This window comes from Cotesia glomerata, linkage group LG10, assembly GCF_020080835.1.
Source record: "Cotesia glomerata isolate CgM1 linkage group LG10, MPM_Cglom_v2.3, whole genome shotgun sequence".
NCBI lineage: Eukaryota > Metazoa > Arthropoda > Insecta > Hymenoptera > Braconidae > Cotesia > Cotesia glomerata.
This window is the reverse complement of record NC_058167.1, coordinates 628,767-647,674: the sequence shown is the minus strand read 5'-3', so window position 1 is coordinate 647,674 and position 18,908 is coordinate 628,767. Positions and strand designations below refer to the sequence as shown.

General features: G+C 32.4%; 2 protein-coding genes and 1 long non-coding RNA gene across 9 annotated transcripts in view; 2 read left to right on the top strand and 1 right to left on the bottom strand.

The window, feature by feature from the left end:
* Nucleotides 1-18,908, top strand: part of LOC123273313 (neurocalcin homolog) — a 265,515-nt gene that overhangs the window by 118,363 nt on the left and 128,244 nt on the right. The gene's annotated exons all lie outside the window — the stretch shown is intronic.
* The window catches only part of LOC123273311 (neuronal calcium sensor 2), a 192,478-nt gene that overhangs the window by 118,337 nt on the left and 55,233 nt on the right, over nucleotides 1-18,908 (top strand). For all 6 annotated transcript variants that reach the window (XM_044740714.1, XM_044740713.1, XM_044740716.1 and 3 more), the window contains one exon: nucleotides 15,425-15,553. In XM_044740714.1, coding sequence (XP_044596649.1) covers nucleotides 15,425-15,553 — 129 coding nt within the window. The remainder of the gene's footprint in view (nucleotides 1-15,424; nucleotides 15,554-18,908) is intronic.
* LOC123273320 lies at nucleotides 1,576-12,433 on the bottom strand. The gene is made up of 3 exons (XR_006511308.1): nucleotides 12,399-12,433; nucleotides 3,744-3,753; nucleotides 1,576-1,638 (listed from the first exon to the last, which is right to left on the bottom strand). It is a non-coding gene; the product is annotated as an uncharacterized LOC123273320 (long non-coding RNA).

The following is an 18,908-nucleotide window of genomic DNA, read 5'->3' as shown; positions in this document are numbered from 1 at the left end:
CGGATTCACTTTTAATCGCTCCCTTGATATTCGCCCCTCCGTCAGAAACAAATGTAGAAATTTTGTCATCATTGAGCCCCCAATCATTACAAATTTTTCTTAATTTAGACCTCAAATTTTCAATAGTCTTCCTTTCTTCCATATGATAAGCGCCTAGTTCAACCGTTTTCATCTCGACTCCTAATAAAAATAACAGATAAATCAATGGTATGAAATGTTTGAGTTAAAATTATACAAAATGGTTTTTTAAGAAGATAATTGACTAACCTTTCAAGTAGTGAGCTGTCAAACCAAGATAGCTCTTCATCGTATGATGGTGTGTCCAAATATCTGTGGTTAAGCAAACAGACTCAGCTTGTTGAAGCTCGATCTTTACTTTATTTGATAATTCTTCATATTTAAGAGTCATTGCAGCGGTCAATGTCGGTTCACATGGTAACCGATATAACGGCTGAATTTTTTTAACAAACATTTTGAATCCTGCTCTTTCTGGAGTTGATAGAGGCATGTTGTCAATAGCAATCATTTGAAGAAGAGCTGTTGTAACTTGGTTGTGTTTCCAGCCTCCAGCTGATAGGTAAAACATAAAATATTAGTTGATGAATTATTTTTTTAACTAAACTAGAGAAATTAAACTAATTAATACCAGCAAAAGAAGTAGCATTATTTATACAGCGATTTAGAGGTCCCTGATGAGAATCAAATTTCAATGAGGAAGCTGACTGAAGAGCTGAAGTGCTTTTATTTTGTAAACAAACTGATGAAGAAGAAGCAGATGATTCAATAGCTACTAAAGCCTAAAAAAAAATAAACTAATTTTTTACAAGGAAAAAAAAAGTAACAGAAGAAAATAAACTAAGAATTATTTATGATTTATGATATATTTTATATAAGATCACCAGTCTAAGTAAAAATAACTAATTACCTTTTTAGGTGGAATCACTGAATTATCGTCTTCATCGTCGTTTACTCTTTTCCGCGATAGAGTATTTTTGTTTGGTGGAGCATCAATTTTATGTAACGATTGCAGGTGCTTCATCATAGTTGATGTACTCTTATTGAATAAAAATTCCTTTTCACAGATATTACACTTAATTTTATTACCATGGTTAGTTTTTGAGCAATAATTCCAGATAAAACTAGGAGCCATGACAGTACAGACTGATTATAAATATGTAGAAATGATATTCAAGTCAGAGTCGGTTATACTTATTTAAAATGGTTACCAAGGATACCAGCGATAATATTTATTATGATCCAACCAGCAACTAGAGGTCAGTTTAACAAAGTCATAGAAAAAAAATGGAAGAGTCGATTCATGAAAACGGTACAATCTATACTACCATCATGTGTTAAGTATTGTTTAAAAAAAGTTGAAGTCATCGAGTGAGAATCGATTTTAATCGACTCGAGACAAGTTCAAGTCGATTCTAAAAAGTCGATTATTTTTATGAAAAGATCGATTCTTGACTAAAGTCAGAGGTTAACAAGAGGTTAATAAGAGGTTTACACACATACATACACATACACATACACACACACACACACACACACACACACACACACACACACACACACACACACACACACACATACATACAGCCGCACGGACACCATCGCGGGGATAATCAGGGAAGCCTCCTGTGACCTTAAGACGTCGAGATCTGATGAAAACTCGATTTTCGCAAAATGGAGTAAAACCAATAACTTCCCGATTTTTGAAAATTTTCAATTTTATTAGCGGGAAGTTAAAAATTAGAGAAACGGTAGACCCTGAAGGCCATCCCTGCAACTTCCTGCTAATGTTATACCTGGGTGCTTAAAATTAGACTAATGATGTTTTTGAGCTCTCCGAGCTTAAAGAGGTAGCTTTTCTATGGTTTTGAGCTCTCCGAGCTCAATAGTCTGATAGAAGTTTCATAGAACAATATTTTTTGAATTTTAAAACCGCAATAACTTTTGAACGAAATAACCGATTTTCACGCGGTTGGCGGCATTCGACGCAGTTTTTTCGGCCTCATGAAGAATCTTCAAATTTGAATTGATAAAACAAACAAATTCGGAGTAATTCTGAAAAAACACTTTTTTCGGTTCTCTTTCGTTCACGATATTTCTTGAACGAATTGACCGATTTTGACCGGCTTGACGGCGATCGACGTAATTTTTCGATGTTAATAACTGATTAGTTTTTTAAATTGATCGTTGAAGCCGTTTGAAAGTTATTCCAAAAAATGTCGGAGTTATGTTAAAAAAACACTTGTTTCCAAATATTTCGTCGAGGATATCTCTCGAACCAATTAACCGATTTTTACATTCTTGGCGGCGATCAACGCGATTTTTTGAGCTACACAAATTATTTTATCTCATCAAAAACGATCCCGATAGAAATGTCGAAGTTATGTGAAAGAAACACTTTTTTCGGATTTCTTTCGTTCGCGATATCTCTCGAACGAATCATCCGATTTTGACCGGGTTAGCGGCGATCGACGTGGTTTTTCAAGGTTAAGAGCGGATTAGTTTTTTAAGTTAATCGATTAAGCCGCTTAGAAGTTATTCCAAAAAAATTTTTTTCTTAGTTTTTATGATTTTTCAAAATTTCTTAAAATCTATCGGTCCGAATCGGTTCAAATTCACAGGAAATCTAAGTTTGAGGGAACTCTTTAGTACGCCTTTTGGTAGGTTCCGATCGGTTTAGTTGTTCAAAAATTATAAGCGAGTCACATAGTCACATAGTCATGTAGTCACCTAGTCACACACACACACACACACACACACACACACACACACACACACACACACACACACACACACACACACACACACACACACACACACACACACACACACACACACACACACACACACACACACACACACACACACACACACACACACACACACACACACACACACACACACACACACACACACACACACACACACACACACACACACACACACACACACACACACACACACACACACACACACACACACACACACACACGCCCAATGCAGAGCAGGAGGCCACTATTGTCATCAGAAGTCACATCAGTGCTCACTTACGGAATATCCATTTGGACTGATGCACTGGAAACCCAGAAATCATGGAGAAAAGCTGGACCATTATATCGACTAAGTGCCCTACGAGTAGCTAGTGCCTTCCGCACTATATCAGAAGAAGCAGTGTCGTCATGGCCGGAACTCTACCTCTTAGAGTTCTAGCAGAGGAAAGACGAGCTCTTTACCAACGAAAAGGTCAACTGCACTGAGTCCTGAAGAACTTAGAATTGAAGAACGGCAGAACAGCATAGGCTGATGGCAACTACAATGGGATGCTGCAAAGAAGGGTAGGTGGACGCACCGTCTCATACCTCGGATCGACATTTGGCTTAACCGGAATCACGGTGACTTGCGTTCCACCGAAAGAAGAAGAGCAAATATCAGAAGATAGAAGGAAGGTAGTTAACACCTTAGCTACTAGAAGGAAGAGCAGTAGCTAGTTCCTCCCCTCACGAAGTAATGCTTGACGGCGGTTCCCATGAGGGATTAGAGGAAAGAAGAAAAGGGGTTTAGGGTTTAGTGAGTAGGGGCGTTAGCGTCGAGTCTTTACATATTCAGGCGAAACAGCTATGCCTGGAATCCGCAAAAAGGATTTCCCCCTCTGAAGAAAAAAAAAAAAACACACACACACACACACGCATACGGACATCATCGCGGAAACATTCCTAGGAAGGGGAAACTTCCTAGGACCTCAAAACGTCAACATCCGTCGAAAACTCGATTTTCGAAAAACGGGATAAAACCAATCTTCCCAACTTTTGAAAATTTTCAATTTCCTTAGAGGGAAGTTAAAAATTAATTCGATAAAAAAATGTAATTTATAAAAGTAGGTGACTTAGAATGAAATAAACTATTATAGAAACGAATGTCAATAAAGTACTTTGTTATTACAATATTTTAGATATAATAAACATATGTCATATACTTATAATATGATAGTGTATGGGCAGAATGACACCATGTCAGTTTATGTGCATTATTGGATTCCCTCTTCTTACTCTTCAATAGTTGAACACTTTACCACAGTGCAGTATATTTCTATTGTTACAGTTAAGAACAGAAGAACAATATTACTTTTGTTCGTTTTTCAATTGAAACATAATAAACAAACAAGAAAAAACAAAATCGTGATGCTATGAGTTCCACGTAGTCAGCATTACATCATTTACATAAAAATAATACCTGAGCAATTTTACTCTCCCTTATTCACACCAAGCCCATCGCTTGAAATAACTATTCTACATTTAATATGGAGAATGAAATCAGTCTCTACAGACAGTAAAATTTTCGAATTGTTATTTATGGTTCACTTTGTACATTGTCATGTCCATTTATTATGTTATAACAATATTGGTAGCTGTACATATTTATAGCTTTAGAAAAAATATTTTTAATAGTGTTGAGAATTAAAGTCATCTTGCATGAAAATGTTGTATAGTTCTAAAGTACCCGCATGGAAAAATATATATGCGAAAAATATATGCAAATATATATTTTCACATATATTTTTTTGCGCTAAATATATGTCCGCATATATGTTCACATATATGCGCGCATATAAATGCAGTATATATGTCTAGAGATACACAGAAAAAAATTTAACTTGAATCAAGTAAATAATTTTGAAGAATTTAACTTTCTTGATTTAAGTAAAAAAATTCTCAAACTGAGAAATTTTTTTTTACACGCTTTTTATTAGCTTCACTTGTATGTCAGTTTGTCAGTTTGTCAGTTTGTCAGTATGTAACTCTCCTTCGCATAAAGAGACTACCATAATGATATTATTTAAATTTTGATTATTATCAACCTAGAACCCAGGTGATGACCTTCCTAGTCATCCTCTGATGACCATCCCGAAGTTATATCTTGAAACCAGGTGTTTTCCTCCGTAGGTTTTCATCGGGAATGGCACAGATAAACCCGTACATCAACCCGGAATCCTCTGATGACCATCCCGAAGTTATATCTCGAAACCAGGTGTTTTCCTCCGTAGGTTTTCATCGGGAATGGCACAGATAAACCCGTACATCAACCCGAAAACCTCTGATGACCATCCCGAAGTTATATCTCGAAACCAGGTGTTTTCTTCCGTAGGTTTTCATCGGGAATGGCACAGATAAACCGGTACATACCCGGAATCCTCTGATGACCATCTCGAAGTTATATCTCGAAACCAGGTGTTTTCCTCCGTAGGTTTTCATCAAGAATGGCACAGATAAACCCGTACATACCCGGAATCCTCTGATGACCATCCCGAAGTTATATCTCGAAACCAGGTGTTTTCCTCCGTAGGTTTTCATCGGGAATGGCACAGATAAACCCGTACATCAACCCGGAATCCTCTGATGACCATCCCGAAGTTATATTTCGAAACCAGGTGTTTTCCTCCGTAGGTTTTTTACACGCTTTATATTAGCTTCACTTGTATGTCAGTTTGTTTGTCAGTTTGTCAGTATGTCAGTAACTCTCCGTGGGTAATCTGCGCGCCTGCGACCTTCCTTGGTTCTGGTAGCCGTTTCTCAGGCTTGCTCTCCGAAATCGAACTCTGATTCCCCGTATTTATAATATTTATAAATAATTATTTTTTATTAGCTTCACTTGTATGTCAGTATGTCAGTATGTCAGTATGTAACTCTCCGTGGGTAATTTGCGCGCCTGAATATTTTTGATAATCAACAAATAATAGTTTAAAAAAACTAAAAAATCACGCTTTTATAAATAAACCAAACTAAAAAGTAAAAAATAAATAATAGTTTAAAAAAACTAAAAACACGCTTTTATAGAAAACCAAACTAAAAATAGAAAATAAATTTAAATTAAGAATAGTGTTAAAAATTTCAATAAATATAAATTAATAATAGTGTAAATAAAAAATGTATTTTATTTTAAAAAGCGTGGGGTGCTTTTTAAGATATTATCAAAATGATAATCACTCTACTCATATCTGTCAATAAAATATTTATAACTATTGACACCATGCACCTCACGCTTTTTTTAAAATAAAATACATTTTTTTTATTTACACTATTATTAATTTATATTTATTGAAATTTTTAACACTATTCTTAATTTAAATTTATTTTCTATTTTTTAGTTTGGTTTTCTATAAAAAGCGTGTTTTTAGTTTTTTTAAACTATTATTTATTCAGTATATGCTTACATATATGCCTACATATATTTTAGCATATATCTCTTCATATATGTCAGCATCTATGTGAAAAATATATGTTGACATATTTTTTTTGCGTAAATATATGCGGCATATATATTATATATGCGACATATATTTTTGACATATATATTTCTCCATGCGGGTATCCCGGGAATAAATGATCAGATCTGATCCGACATGAACAGGCATGAGTCTTCAGGCCTGGTCAAACATGGTCAGGTCTGAAAGCCTATTATTACTTCTAATTAATTTTTTCGTTTAATTTTATTGATATAGTCATAATTTAAATATTTTACAGAATCTCATTATAGCATCACATTTATTTAAATAATAAAATAAATAATGATTTCAATATTAGGCAGGAGCAGAGCAGACTCAAACATCTCATAGGAAATGTAACAAATTTTTTATTTCATAATTATTTAAACGTAATGATAAACATCATTTTGCACTTTTTGTGATTACCAAAAAAATTTTTTTCTTCAAAGAAAAAATTTTGATCACATCTGACTATGCAAATCTGATCAGATTTAATTATATATGGGGTATTCCATGCCAAATCGACCACTTTTGAACCTTACCCCTTTAGATTTCGCTGAAAATTTTTTACCTTTTTCTACTCGATGAAAGACGTTTTTCAGAATTTTTTCAAATTTTTTTATCCAACCCAAAAAAAGTTATGAAGCTTTCAAAAATGGCTCTTTATTTTCAAATAGCCATAACTCTCTCAAAATTGACCTTTCGGGACGTTTTCAAAATTTTGTTTTAATTGAATTTTTCGAAAAATAAATAAAAAAATTTAACATGATCGCTTCTATGAAATAATCGCGTTTTTTGTATAAAATCGTTATTTTTCGAAGTTCGTCATTCTCAATTTTTTTTCAAAAACTTCAATCAATTTTACAATTATCCCCGTGTATCTCAGAGTGGGCCGATTTTTTTTTCTATTTTTTTATTTAGTTGAAAAAAAAAAAAATTTTCAACATTTTAAAAATGCAGAAATTTTTTTTTTCATAAATATTATTTATATAACATAATTAATGTAATTATATGATTTTAAGGTATTATATTCTCTATATATTGTCCAAATTTACCATTACAACGATTAAGATTCAAATTTTAATACGTCAATACGATCGATAACCTAGGGCATGATAATTACAGACTTACCTACAGCCAGTTTACTAGAGTATGTTCTAATTTATAAAATATATACGGCTCTTTTATATTGAGATCTAAAACATAACCTATAAATCTTTTGTGCTTCATAGAGTTGAATAAAATATTTTTGCCATTACGTTTGTTAAGTAAAAAAAATCTCTAGTTTATGAACATTTTCCTGATCTATTCTTTTTGAGGGTGTTTATTATTTTGATTGTACCAATCTACATTTATTGAGATAATTTGATCTCCACATAATGGCATCAAGTAAACAACGCAGCCGGTGCAAAAATCACGATGCTGTTGCTGTTCATGTTTTCATCAAAATAATTACTGATTATGTAAAAAGTCTTCCTGAACGTTGTAACAAGATTTATTATTTTTCTGATGGGGCTCCTCAACAATTTAAAAACTTTAAAAACTTTGTGCATTTATATTATCATGAAGATGATTTTGATATTCCTGCTGAATGGCATTTTTTTGCGACTGCCCATGGCAAAGGCCCGTGTGATGGTATTGGTGGCATCCTCAAACGACTTGCAGCAAGAGCAAGTCTCCAACTCGCGGTTGATAAACAAATAACGACACCTGTAGGACTTTTTGAATGGACTTCTGATTCGGACAACTTGCCAAATATTATCGTCAACTTTTCACCAGAAGAGGATTATAATACAGCAGTTGATGATTTAAATGAACGATTTTTGAAAACAAAACCAATTGTAGGAACTCAACAACTACACTGTGTAATTCCCGACAAAAATGGTTGTTTGTGCGTTAAAAACTTTTCTAACTCGAATGAATACAGAATTTGTAAAATATTTAAACGCCAAAGAAGAAATTAATAAATAATTTGTTGCATTATTTTTGAGTCATTAAATGTTAACTGCATCAATCATTAATCCTAGTAATTATAATGGTAAATTAGGACAATATATAGAGAATATAATACCTTAAAATCATATAATTACATTAATTATGTTATATAAATAATATTTATGAAAAAAAAAATTTCTGCATTTTTAAAATGTTGAAAATTTTTTTTTCAACTAAATAAAAAAAATAGAAAAAAAAATCGGCCCACTCTGGGATACACGGGGATAATTGTAAAATTGATTGAAGTTTTTTTTGAAAAAAAAAAAAAAAAAATTGAGAATGACGAACTTCGAAAAATAACGATTTTATACAAAAACGCGATTATTTCATAGAAGCGATCATGTTAAATTTTTTTATTTATTTTTTCGAAAAATTCAATTAAAAACAAAAATTTTGAAAAAAAAAAACGTCCCGAAAGGTCAATTTTTGAGAGAGTTATGGCTATTTGAAAATAAAAGAGCCATTTTTTTGAAAGCTTCATAACTTTTTTTGGGTTGGATAAAAAAATTTGAAAAAATTCTGAAAAACGTCTTTCATCGAGTAGAAAAAGGTAAAAAATTTTCAGCGAAATCTAAAGGAGTAAGGTTCAAAAGTGGTCGATTTGGCATGGAATACCCCATATATAATTATATAAAATTATATATTATTTTTTTTCCCCGGGTATTTTATAAACAATTTGTTATAAACAAATTTCCATTTTGATTTTATTTTTTTTTCGTAGCTTTAAGAAATTACAAATGCAGCCATGGGCATCAGAGTTGTAAAAAAAATTTTTCTCTATTTTTTATTGAATTTTAAAATACTGTACCCCATTAAAGTCGAAGCGGTCAACTATTTTATCAACTTATAAATTGTTATAACTTCTAAACTATTGATGATACAGTCTTTGACATTCAAGTCGATCTTTTAGACAATTTATTGATGTATATAATAAATTTTTGATATGCTCGATATCTATAATGGTTCAATTTTTATAAACATTAGTTTATAAAAAAATGCATTACTTGAATCCTTTAAATGATTATATCTTTTAAACTATTAAAGTTACGGTTTTTATGATTCAAGACAATTTTATAGAGTAATTATTGGACTACTTAAAAATAATTTTTTTATATTTTTAATTCCATTTGTTTATCGTTTTTTTATTTATTTAAATTATTACACGGTTAAGGGTACATTTTCTGGAATTTATTGTCCTTATTTTTCTATCTAACGCCAAAATTTATGTTGTTTTTGCTGTTTTCTTTTAGTTTTGGAATTTCCAATTTATTACCTAACGTTTGTCAATGCAAAAATTCAAAATTTTTGCCAGTAGTGCAGTCTGCAAGGCATTTACGGAATTTAATGAACTTTTTACAATTTTTTAATCAGATTTGCGTAAAAAAAAATAAAAATACTTACTTGTGTTAGTCGTTTATGTTTATGATTCTATATTCTGTTGTTAAAAGTTTGAAAAGTATGCATAGAACAGAATATATTCCTACACAGTTTAAAGTAATTGAAATTTTAAAATTAAAAACTTAAAATTTCAGAGGAATTTGGAAATAAAGAATTTCAAAGGTACATAAGTAAGATTTTTTCAGAGGTATTTATTATAAACAAAAAAAATAATAGGTTTTTTGACTTAAATGCCTTACAGACTGCACTACTGGCAAAAATTTTTAGTTTTTGCTTAGACAAACGTTAGGTAATAAATTGGAAATTCCTAAACTAAAAGAAAACAGCAAAAACAACTTAAATTTTGGCATTAGGTAGGAAAATAAGGATAATAAACTCTAGAAAATGTACCCTTAACCGTGTAATAATTTAAATAAATAAAAAAATTAGGAAAACGGTTGACCCTGAATGCCATCCCTGCAACTTCCCGCTACTTTCGTAATTAAGCGCTCAAAACTGCACTTATTACGTTTTTGAGCTCTTCGAGCTCAAAAATATAATTTTCGTGTAGTTTTGAGCTCTCCGAGCTTAAAAATCTGAAAGGGGTTTAATAAAACACTATTTTTTAAATTTTGAAACCGCAATAACTTTTGAATGAATGAACCGATTTTCACGCGGTTGGCGGCATTCAACGCAGTTTTTCAAATTCTATAATATATTCTCAAACACAAATTGATCAGACCGGAAATTTTGGTGTAATTCGAAAAAAACATTTTTTTTCGATTTCTTTCGTCAACGATAACTCACAAACGAATCAACCTATTTTAACCGGCTTGGTGGCGATCGACGTGGTTTTTCGATGTTAAGAGCTGATTAGTTTTTGGAATTGATCGGTCGAGCCGTTTGAACGTTATTAAAAAAATCAAAATTTTTTTTCGCAGTTTTTTTAAGATTTCTCAAAATCTATCGGTCCAAATGCCTTCCAGACTGCACTACTGGCAAAAATTTTGAATTTTTGCATTGACAAACGTTAGGTAATAAATTGGAAATTCCAAAACTAAAAGAAAACAGCAAAAACAACATAAATTTTGGCGTTAGATAGAAAAATAAGGACAATAAATTCCAGAAAATGTACCCTTAACCGTGTAATAATTTAAATAAATAAAAAAACGATAAACAAATGGAATTAAAAATATAAAAAAATTATTTTTAAGTAGTCCAATAATTACTCTATAAAATTGTCTTGAATCATAAAAACCGTAACTTTAATAGTTTAAAAGATATAATCATTTAAAGGATTCAAGTAATGCATTTTTTTATAAACTAATGTTTATAAAAATTGAACCATTATAGATATCGAGCATATCAAAAATTTATTATATACATCAATAAATTGTCTAAAAGATCGACTTGAATGTCAAAGACTGTATCATCAATAGTTTAGAAGTTATAACAATTTATAAGTTGATAAAATAGTTGACCGCTTCGACTTTAATGAGGTACAGTATTTTAAAATTCAATAAAAAATAGAGAAAAATTTTTTTTACAACTCTGATGCCCATGGCTGCATTTGTAATTTCTTAAAGCTACGAAAAAAAAATAAAATCAAAATGGAAATTTGTTTATAACAAATTGTTTATAAAATAAACAATGAAAATTAAAATAAAAAAAAAAATTTTTTTCATAATTGTATTGAGAATTGTAAATGATGATTTTTCAAAAAAAATAATTTCTTAATAAATAATTTATGGCGGATAAAAGAAAAAAACAATTATAAAGAATTAAAAAATTTTTTTAAGAAAAAATTTTTTTTTTAATCATTATTTCACTAAGACAATACAATGACAAAAAAAAATTTTTTTTAAATATTCAACTTGTCCATTTATTTATAAAAAATTTTTAAACAATTAACGTTAAAAAGTTTTTAGACAAGCTAATAAACGCAATATATTAATACAAAAACAACCAAAATAAAAAATTTTGGAATAAAAATTTTTTTTACAACATTAGCCGGATATTTCAATTTTTGATAACTTTGAAAAATCATTATAAACAAATGAAAAAACTTTTATAAACTTTTACAACGGAATCTTGTTCATTATTTATATAATAAAAGTTCCCAAAAGAAAAAAAATTTATAGACACATTTTTTAAACTTTTACAAGAGATTTTATGAAAACTCAAGTCTACGAAAAATTTGTTAATTAACAAATAAACAACTTAAACAAAAATCAAGCTAAAAATTTTTTTTTAGCGGGGCTATATTCCTTTAAGTGTCTACCTGACACTATAATTTATTCAGATTTTAAAATTAATATTGTTATAAAAAAATTATGTGGAGATCCAGGTTCAATTCCTGGCTTGGCAACCAACCCTATTTATTTTTTCAAAGTTTGTCTTTGCTCTCATTTAATTTCTTTCATCATCTTTCATTCGATTAACATCTTTATAACTCGATCAGATACTACAAGCTTCCAGCTTTACTAGTATTCAAGTTCGATGGATTTCCATCGAACTTAGTAGAAGAGAGGAAACTCTCGACATATAGGGAAGATGGAGTGTCCATCTATTGGCTTGAATTAAAGATCTACTAGTCACGTATGACCAATAAGGCTGAAAATATTATAATTTAAACACACAATCAGTCGATGAAAAAATAACTCTGAAAATTTGTAGTAACGCTTCAATAATAATTACGTAATACAGCCGCAAGGACACTATCGTGGAAAGAGTCAGGGAAGCTTCCTGTGACCTTAAAACGTCGAGATCTGATTAAAACTCGATTTTTGTAAAACGGGGTAAAACCAATAACTTCCCGATTTTTAAAAATTTTAAATTTTCATAGCGGGAAGTTAAAAATTAGGAAAACGGTTGACCCTGAAAGCCATCCCTGCAACTTCCCGCTAATTCTATACCTAGGCGCTTAAAATTGCACTTATGATGTTTTTGAGCTCTTCGAGCTCAAAAATACAACTTATGTGTTATTTCGAGCTCAAAGAGATGGCTTTCCTATGCTTTTTGAGCTCTTCGAGCTCAAAAATCTTATCACAGTTCGATGAAACACGATTTTTAACTTCCCGCTAAGAAAATTGAAAATTTTAAAAAATCGGGGTTATTGTTGTTGTGTCGGACTCAACGTTCGACATTTTTATTTAGTGTTAAATAGGGTTTAATTATTTTATTAATAATTTAATAATTTTTGTTATTCACATCCATTTATTTTGTTATTTTCAAAATTTTTGTTATCTTCAAATTTATAGATATTACTTTCAACAGGAACTTATTAAAATAAAAAAAAATATATATTATGCTTATCTGGGTCGAATTGTAAATAACAATTTTTACCCGAGTAAATAAAGGAACAGTCTTATCTAGTAATGACTCGGGAAATTCCCGCATTTAGTTGGGCCCGACTACATTAAGGGATTTGAGCCTGAACAAATATCTTGTTACCTCTCCACATTCCTTTCTCAATACTTTCCTACCAATATCCTGTTACGTGAATGTGGAACGCTTCACGTAATAATTACCGTAACCCCTATTCTTTCCCGCTTCACAGCATTATTTATATTTGTAACAAATTCCCCTTATTATTTATTTCTTCAATTTCTTCCTATAATCTTCAGATCCTTACCTATTAGCCTCACGGCTAGGGTAAAAATAATTAAAATCTAGTTACGTTTTCGACGTAACATTGTTTTTACCCCGTTTTTCGAAAATTGAGTTCTCATCAGATCTCGACGTTTTGAGGTCCTAGGAAGCTTCCCTGACCATTCCCGCGATGGTGTCTGTATGTATGTATGTGGGTGTGTGCGCGTGTGTGTGTGTGTGTGTATGTGTGTATGTATGTAAACCTCTCATAACTTTTGAACGGCTTGACCGATTTGATCGTGGTTGGCGCCATTCGAAAGGGTTTGACTAAACTTAGATTTCAAATACAAGTTGGACCGATTCGGGCCGATAGATTTTGAGAAAAAAAAAAAAACTGCGAAAATAGTATATTACACACCTGTGGCAAGAAAATGAGAAATGTCTCAGAACACATATATGTTGCCCGAGGCGAAGCCGAGGTCGACATATATGTGATCTGAGATATTTATTATTTTCCTGCCATAGGTTTGTATACTATTTTTCTGTCCGACAGAGGCGGAAAGCGGCAATTTCGTTTAGCGCAGCGGGCCGAAAGTTGCCACTTTCCGCCTGGAGGGTAGAAAAAATTTTTTTCAAATGTGGTTTTTTTTTAATAACTTTCAAACGGCTGGACCGATCAATTCCAAAAACTAATCAGCTCTTAATATCGAAAAACCACATCGATCGCCACCAAGCTGGTCAAAATCAATTGATTCGTTCGTGAGTTATCGTTGACGAAAGTAATCGAAAAAAAGTGTTTTTTTCGAATTACACCGAAATTTTTGGTCTGATCAGTTTGTGTTTAAAAATAAATCATAGAATTTAAAAAACTGCGTCGAATGCTGCCAACTGCGTGAAATTCGGTTCATTCATTCAAAAGTTATTGCGGTTTGAAAATTCAAAAAATAGTGTTTTATTAAACTCTTATCAGACTTTTGAGCTCGCAGAGCTCAAAACTACACGAAAATTATATTTTTGAGCTCGGAGAGCTCAAACCGTAATAAGTGCAATTTTGAGCGCTTCATTACGAAAGTAGCGGGAAGTTGCAGGGATGGCCTTCAGTGTCAACCGTTTTCCTAATTTTTTAAATTTTAAAACTGCTGTAACTTTTGAATGAATTAACCGATTTTCACGCTGTTGGCGGCGATCGATGTAATTTTTTGAGCTCTATAAATATTTTGGAACAAAAAAATTGATCTGATGAAACATTTCCGTGTTATTACAAAAAAACACTTTTTTCGATTTTTTTCGACATCTCACGACGATATCTCACGAACGCATCAACCGATTCTGACGCTTTTGATGGCGATCGATGCGGGTTTTCAAGGTTAAGAGCTGATTAGTTTTTGAGGTCGATCGGTTTAGTCAATTCGGAGATCTTTTAAAAAAATGAAAAAAAAAAAAAAAACAACTTTTTTTCACTTTTTTTTTGCAATTTCTCGAAATCCACTGGTCCGAATCGGTTCGAACTTACAGGAAATCTAAGTTTGGCGAAGACCTTTTGAATGACATCAACTGCAATCAAATCGGTCAAGCCGTTCAGAAGTTATAAGAGGTTCATACACACACACACACACACACACACACACACACACACACACACACACACACACACACACACACACACACACACACACACACACACACACACACACACACACACACACACACACACACACACACACACACATACAGCCGCACGGACACCATCGCGGGAATAGTCAGGGAAGCTTCCTAGGACCTTAAAACATCGAGATCTGATGAAAACTCGATTTTCGAAAAACGGGGTAAAACCAATAATTTCCCGATTTTTGAAAATTTTCAATTTTCTTAGCGGGAAGTTAAAAATTTTTTTTGCTCAAGAAAATAATTAGGAAGAAAAATATTTTCTTGGCTCAAGTGAACCTTTTTTTCCGTGTAATAAATATTTAATACTATTATATATGATTATATAGAAAAATTTCTTCTCGGGATTATATTTTTTGAGAATATAACTTATAATCGCACCATGTCTATGTGGGTTTGTCAACGACATCTCTTGCACCAGTAATTTTGAGCGTGCATTTGGTGAGAGGCTCTATGGAATCTCATAAAAATTAGTTTCTTAGTTTTATGACTATACTAAGTTTATTTAATTTTGTATTCCAGGAGTTCTTATTGGCAATTGATGTAACATCCAGCGGCACGCCTGAAGAAAAATTAAAATGGGCTTTTCGGATGTATGATGTAGATGGAAATGGCGTCATTGACATTCAAGAAATGACTAAAATTGTTCAGGTACTATAAATGAATCCGTTACGTCTTAGATAGATAAGTAAAAATACTCTGCTAAAACTTGTATCTTAAGAATCATGACTTAAATATGCGACTGTAACTGGGCGCAAGTATTTTCGGCAGATTTAACTATAAGAAAAATAAAGTTTTTTTAAGGGGGTATTCTAGTGTAGAGACACGAATTTCGCCCGGTTTTTAAAGCGCTGTATAAAGGAAACAAAAAATATTTTTACCATCCATTTTTTTATCATTTGTTTATTGATGTTTTATTATTATATAAAAAAACTAACCAAAAAAAAAAAAAATTAAAATTGACAAAGTTATGAGTAGTCAAAGTTGTAGGTGCAAAAAAAAGAGGGTGTTCTGGCGTGCATGAGTCCAACCTTCCTGGTGATCTGAAAAATAAAAATCAGATGGATTCTTAATTATGATAGATGCCGCTATCGTATGAGCCATGGACAAGTTAAAAAAAATTTTTTCTCCCCTCCGAGCGTAAAGCGTCAACTTTAGCCCCGCTGCGCTTTGATTATGAAAAATCTTCCGAAAAAAAATTTTATTTTGCTTTAATACTTAAAAATCTTATTAACTATTAAAATTATGACTACTTCATTCAAGCATCTTGTCATTTATTGTTCATTTCTAAACATTTTTAGTTTTTCATTTCATAACTGTCATTTATAAATTATTATAAGCATCATAGAAACAGAACCTGAAAATAAAAATCTAGATATTCGTAAATTTTTCTAGTATAATAAAGTGAGATTGAATTGAAAAACTAAAAATGTTTAGAAATTTTTTGACCACGGATTATTGTTCATTGATCTGTCCTGCAGGCACCTGAATTTTTTCAATTTTTAATTTTCATATTTAATAAGTTTAAATAATATTTATTCATTAAAGGTCTGAAGGGGGCGTGGCTTGCGCAGGCCGGAGTACCCGTTTTCGGGCGTATTTTCAACCCTCTGGGAAAATTATAAATATTGGTCCAACAATTCCGGGAGTCAAGACTTTTTTTAGGAAATTTTCTCTTCTTTTTGAATCTTTTTTCAAATTTGAAAAATCTTCATTGGTTTTTGAGATATTTGCAAAAAACTAAACCCCCCTTTTTTTTAGTTAATTTTTAATAACTTTTGCAATTTTTGCAAGCGGAACTTCATTTTTTTCAAAAATCATCTAGAAGCCATTCCGAATTGAATGACACCTCAATTTTCGGAGACTGCTGAAAAAAGTTGACAAAAAAGGCACTTCTTGACTAGACTATAACCAGCAAAGTTCTTTATAGTACCGCGTGATGTGCTCAAATCTCGATATTTTAAATATATACCTAACACAAGCATTCAACTTCTTACTGGCATCTAACTGGAAAACTGAAGGCATCACCATTCATTTTCAGCTGAGCAAGAATCCGCATAGTACTCTTGCAAATTTCATTCACTTGCAAGGACCAGGTAAGAGTATCTTCAAGCACTACACCCAAGTATTTAACAGATTTACAATAGCCAATGACAGTATTATTAATTACAGTATTGGGCATAGGAACGTGCTGAAGGTCTGCAAGTTTAAAAACTGTACCAAAGATCATCGCCTTCATCTTACCACGATTCATATTTAGCCCATTTTTAACACACCATTCTGATATAATAGCAATCTCCTCATTTAGAGTATTTACCCATGTTGCAATATTGCATAATCTACAATTTAAGTAAATGACTAAATCATCAGCATAAAAAAGATGCTTACAGCGCTTGAGGAGACGCCCTAGATCTGTGACATAAATAGAATATAATAGTGGGCCAAGGACACTACCCTGCGGCACACCACACAAAACGTCCTTCCACACAGATGTTTTGCCACTGCTATTTCGCACAGCTTGCGATTTACTTTTTAAATAAGATAAAATCCAGTCACTTACAGTATAACTGACTCCCATTGCTTTTAACTTGAATACAAGAACATCTAAGATTACAGAGACAATCGCCTTACTAAAATCAAAGAATATCGCTACAGTAATATTTGATTCATCCATACTTAACCTAATGTCATCATAAAACTTTAGAATGGCATCTTACGTATTCATCCTCATACAAAAAGCAGTTTAAAATTCACCAACAATATCATTAACTAACAAGTAATCTAAAATCTAATCATGAACACATCGCTCTCAAGCTTTTGATAATGTACAAAGTAACGATATAGGTCTATAATCCGCATACCCAGCAGGGCTACGTACTCTTGGCAAAGACGGTACATAATATTTCTTTCAGGCTGATAGGAAAGTACCAGAAGACAACGAGAAGTTAAAGAGGTTCGTTATATGCGACAAGAAGTTGGGTAGCAAAACGTTGTACGTCTTAATCTCGAAGTGATCTGGGCCCACCGACCCAGAGGTCAGCATCATGAATGTCTGGCTCATATTTACTGAAGTCAGCTTCTTAAGTTCAAATGAATTGCTATGTTTGACTATACGAGCTTTCAGGTACTCAAAATCGATGTTCTGCAAAGGCGAACCAGCCGCGGTAACAAAGTAAGCATTCATTTCATCTAAATTGAGATCAGGAGCCGCACGCATGTCTAATCGCTTAACTAAACCTAAATTGAGAAAGTCATTCCACAAAAATTTTGCACTTTTACAATTTTGAAACCGACTATCAAAATATTCTTTCTTAGCATCCGCAGTTCTACGCTTAATGAATTTACGCATTCCAGAATACTCCTTGTAGGCAAATCCTGATCTTTTGAAAATCCTATAAAGCTTTGACCGACGACGCTGAAGAATCCTAATATCTTGAGTCACCCATGGTGCAGGCTGATCACGAACTTCTACTTCTCTCAAAGGCGCTACCGCTTCAATGACTCGACAAATGTGATCATGAAGCAAGTTGTTCATTTCATCAACGGACTCAACATGTTCAACGTATGACAGATCTAAGTTGGCGCAGATATATTGAAGACGAGTGTCATCAATACGATTCTAACTCCTACACCAGATCTTCTTTCGACCACGCACTGGAATAGAATAATGATATATTATGGAGATGAGATCATGTCAGTCTCGAATAGATTTAATGATGAAAAAGTTGGCGGATTATATACAACTCCAACTTAAATCTTTTGTCTCGTCGAATGTTAAATTTCAAGAAGCAAATACTCTGGATGACCAGGAATATAACCGGAACTAATAAGAAATTTTGACGAAAGCGAGTCCCTGACGTACAATGCAACACCTCTCCCATTCCTTTGAGACCGATCATTCCTGTACAATTTAAATGACGGCATATAAAATTGAGCATCTGACATATTTGAGTTTAACCATGTTTCACTTACAGCAATAACATCAAAAGTGTGTGTTCTAAAGAAC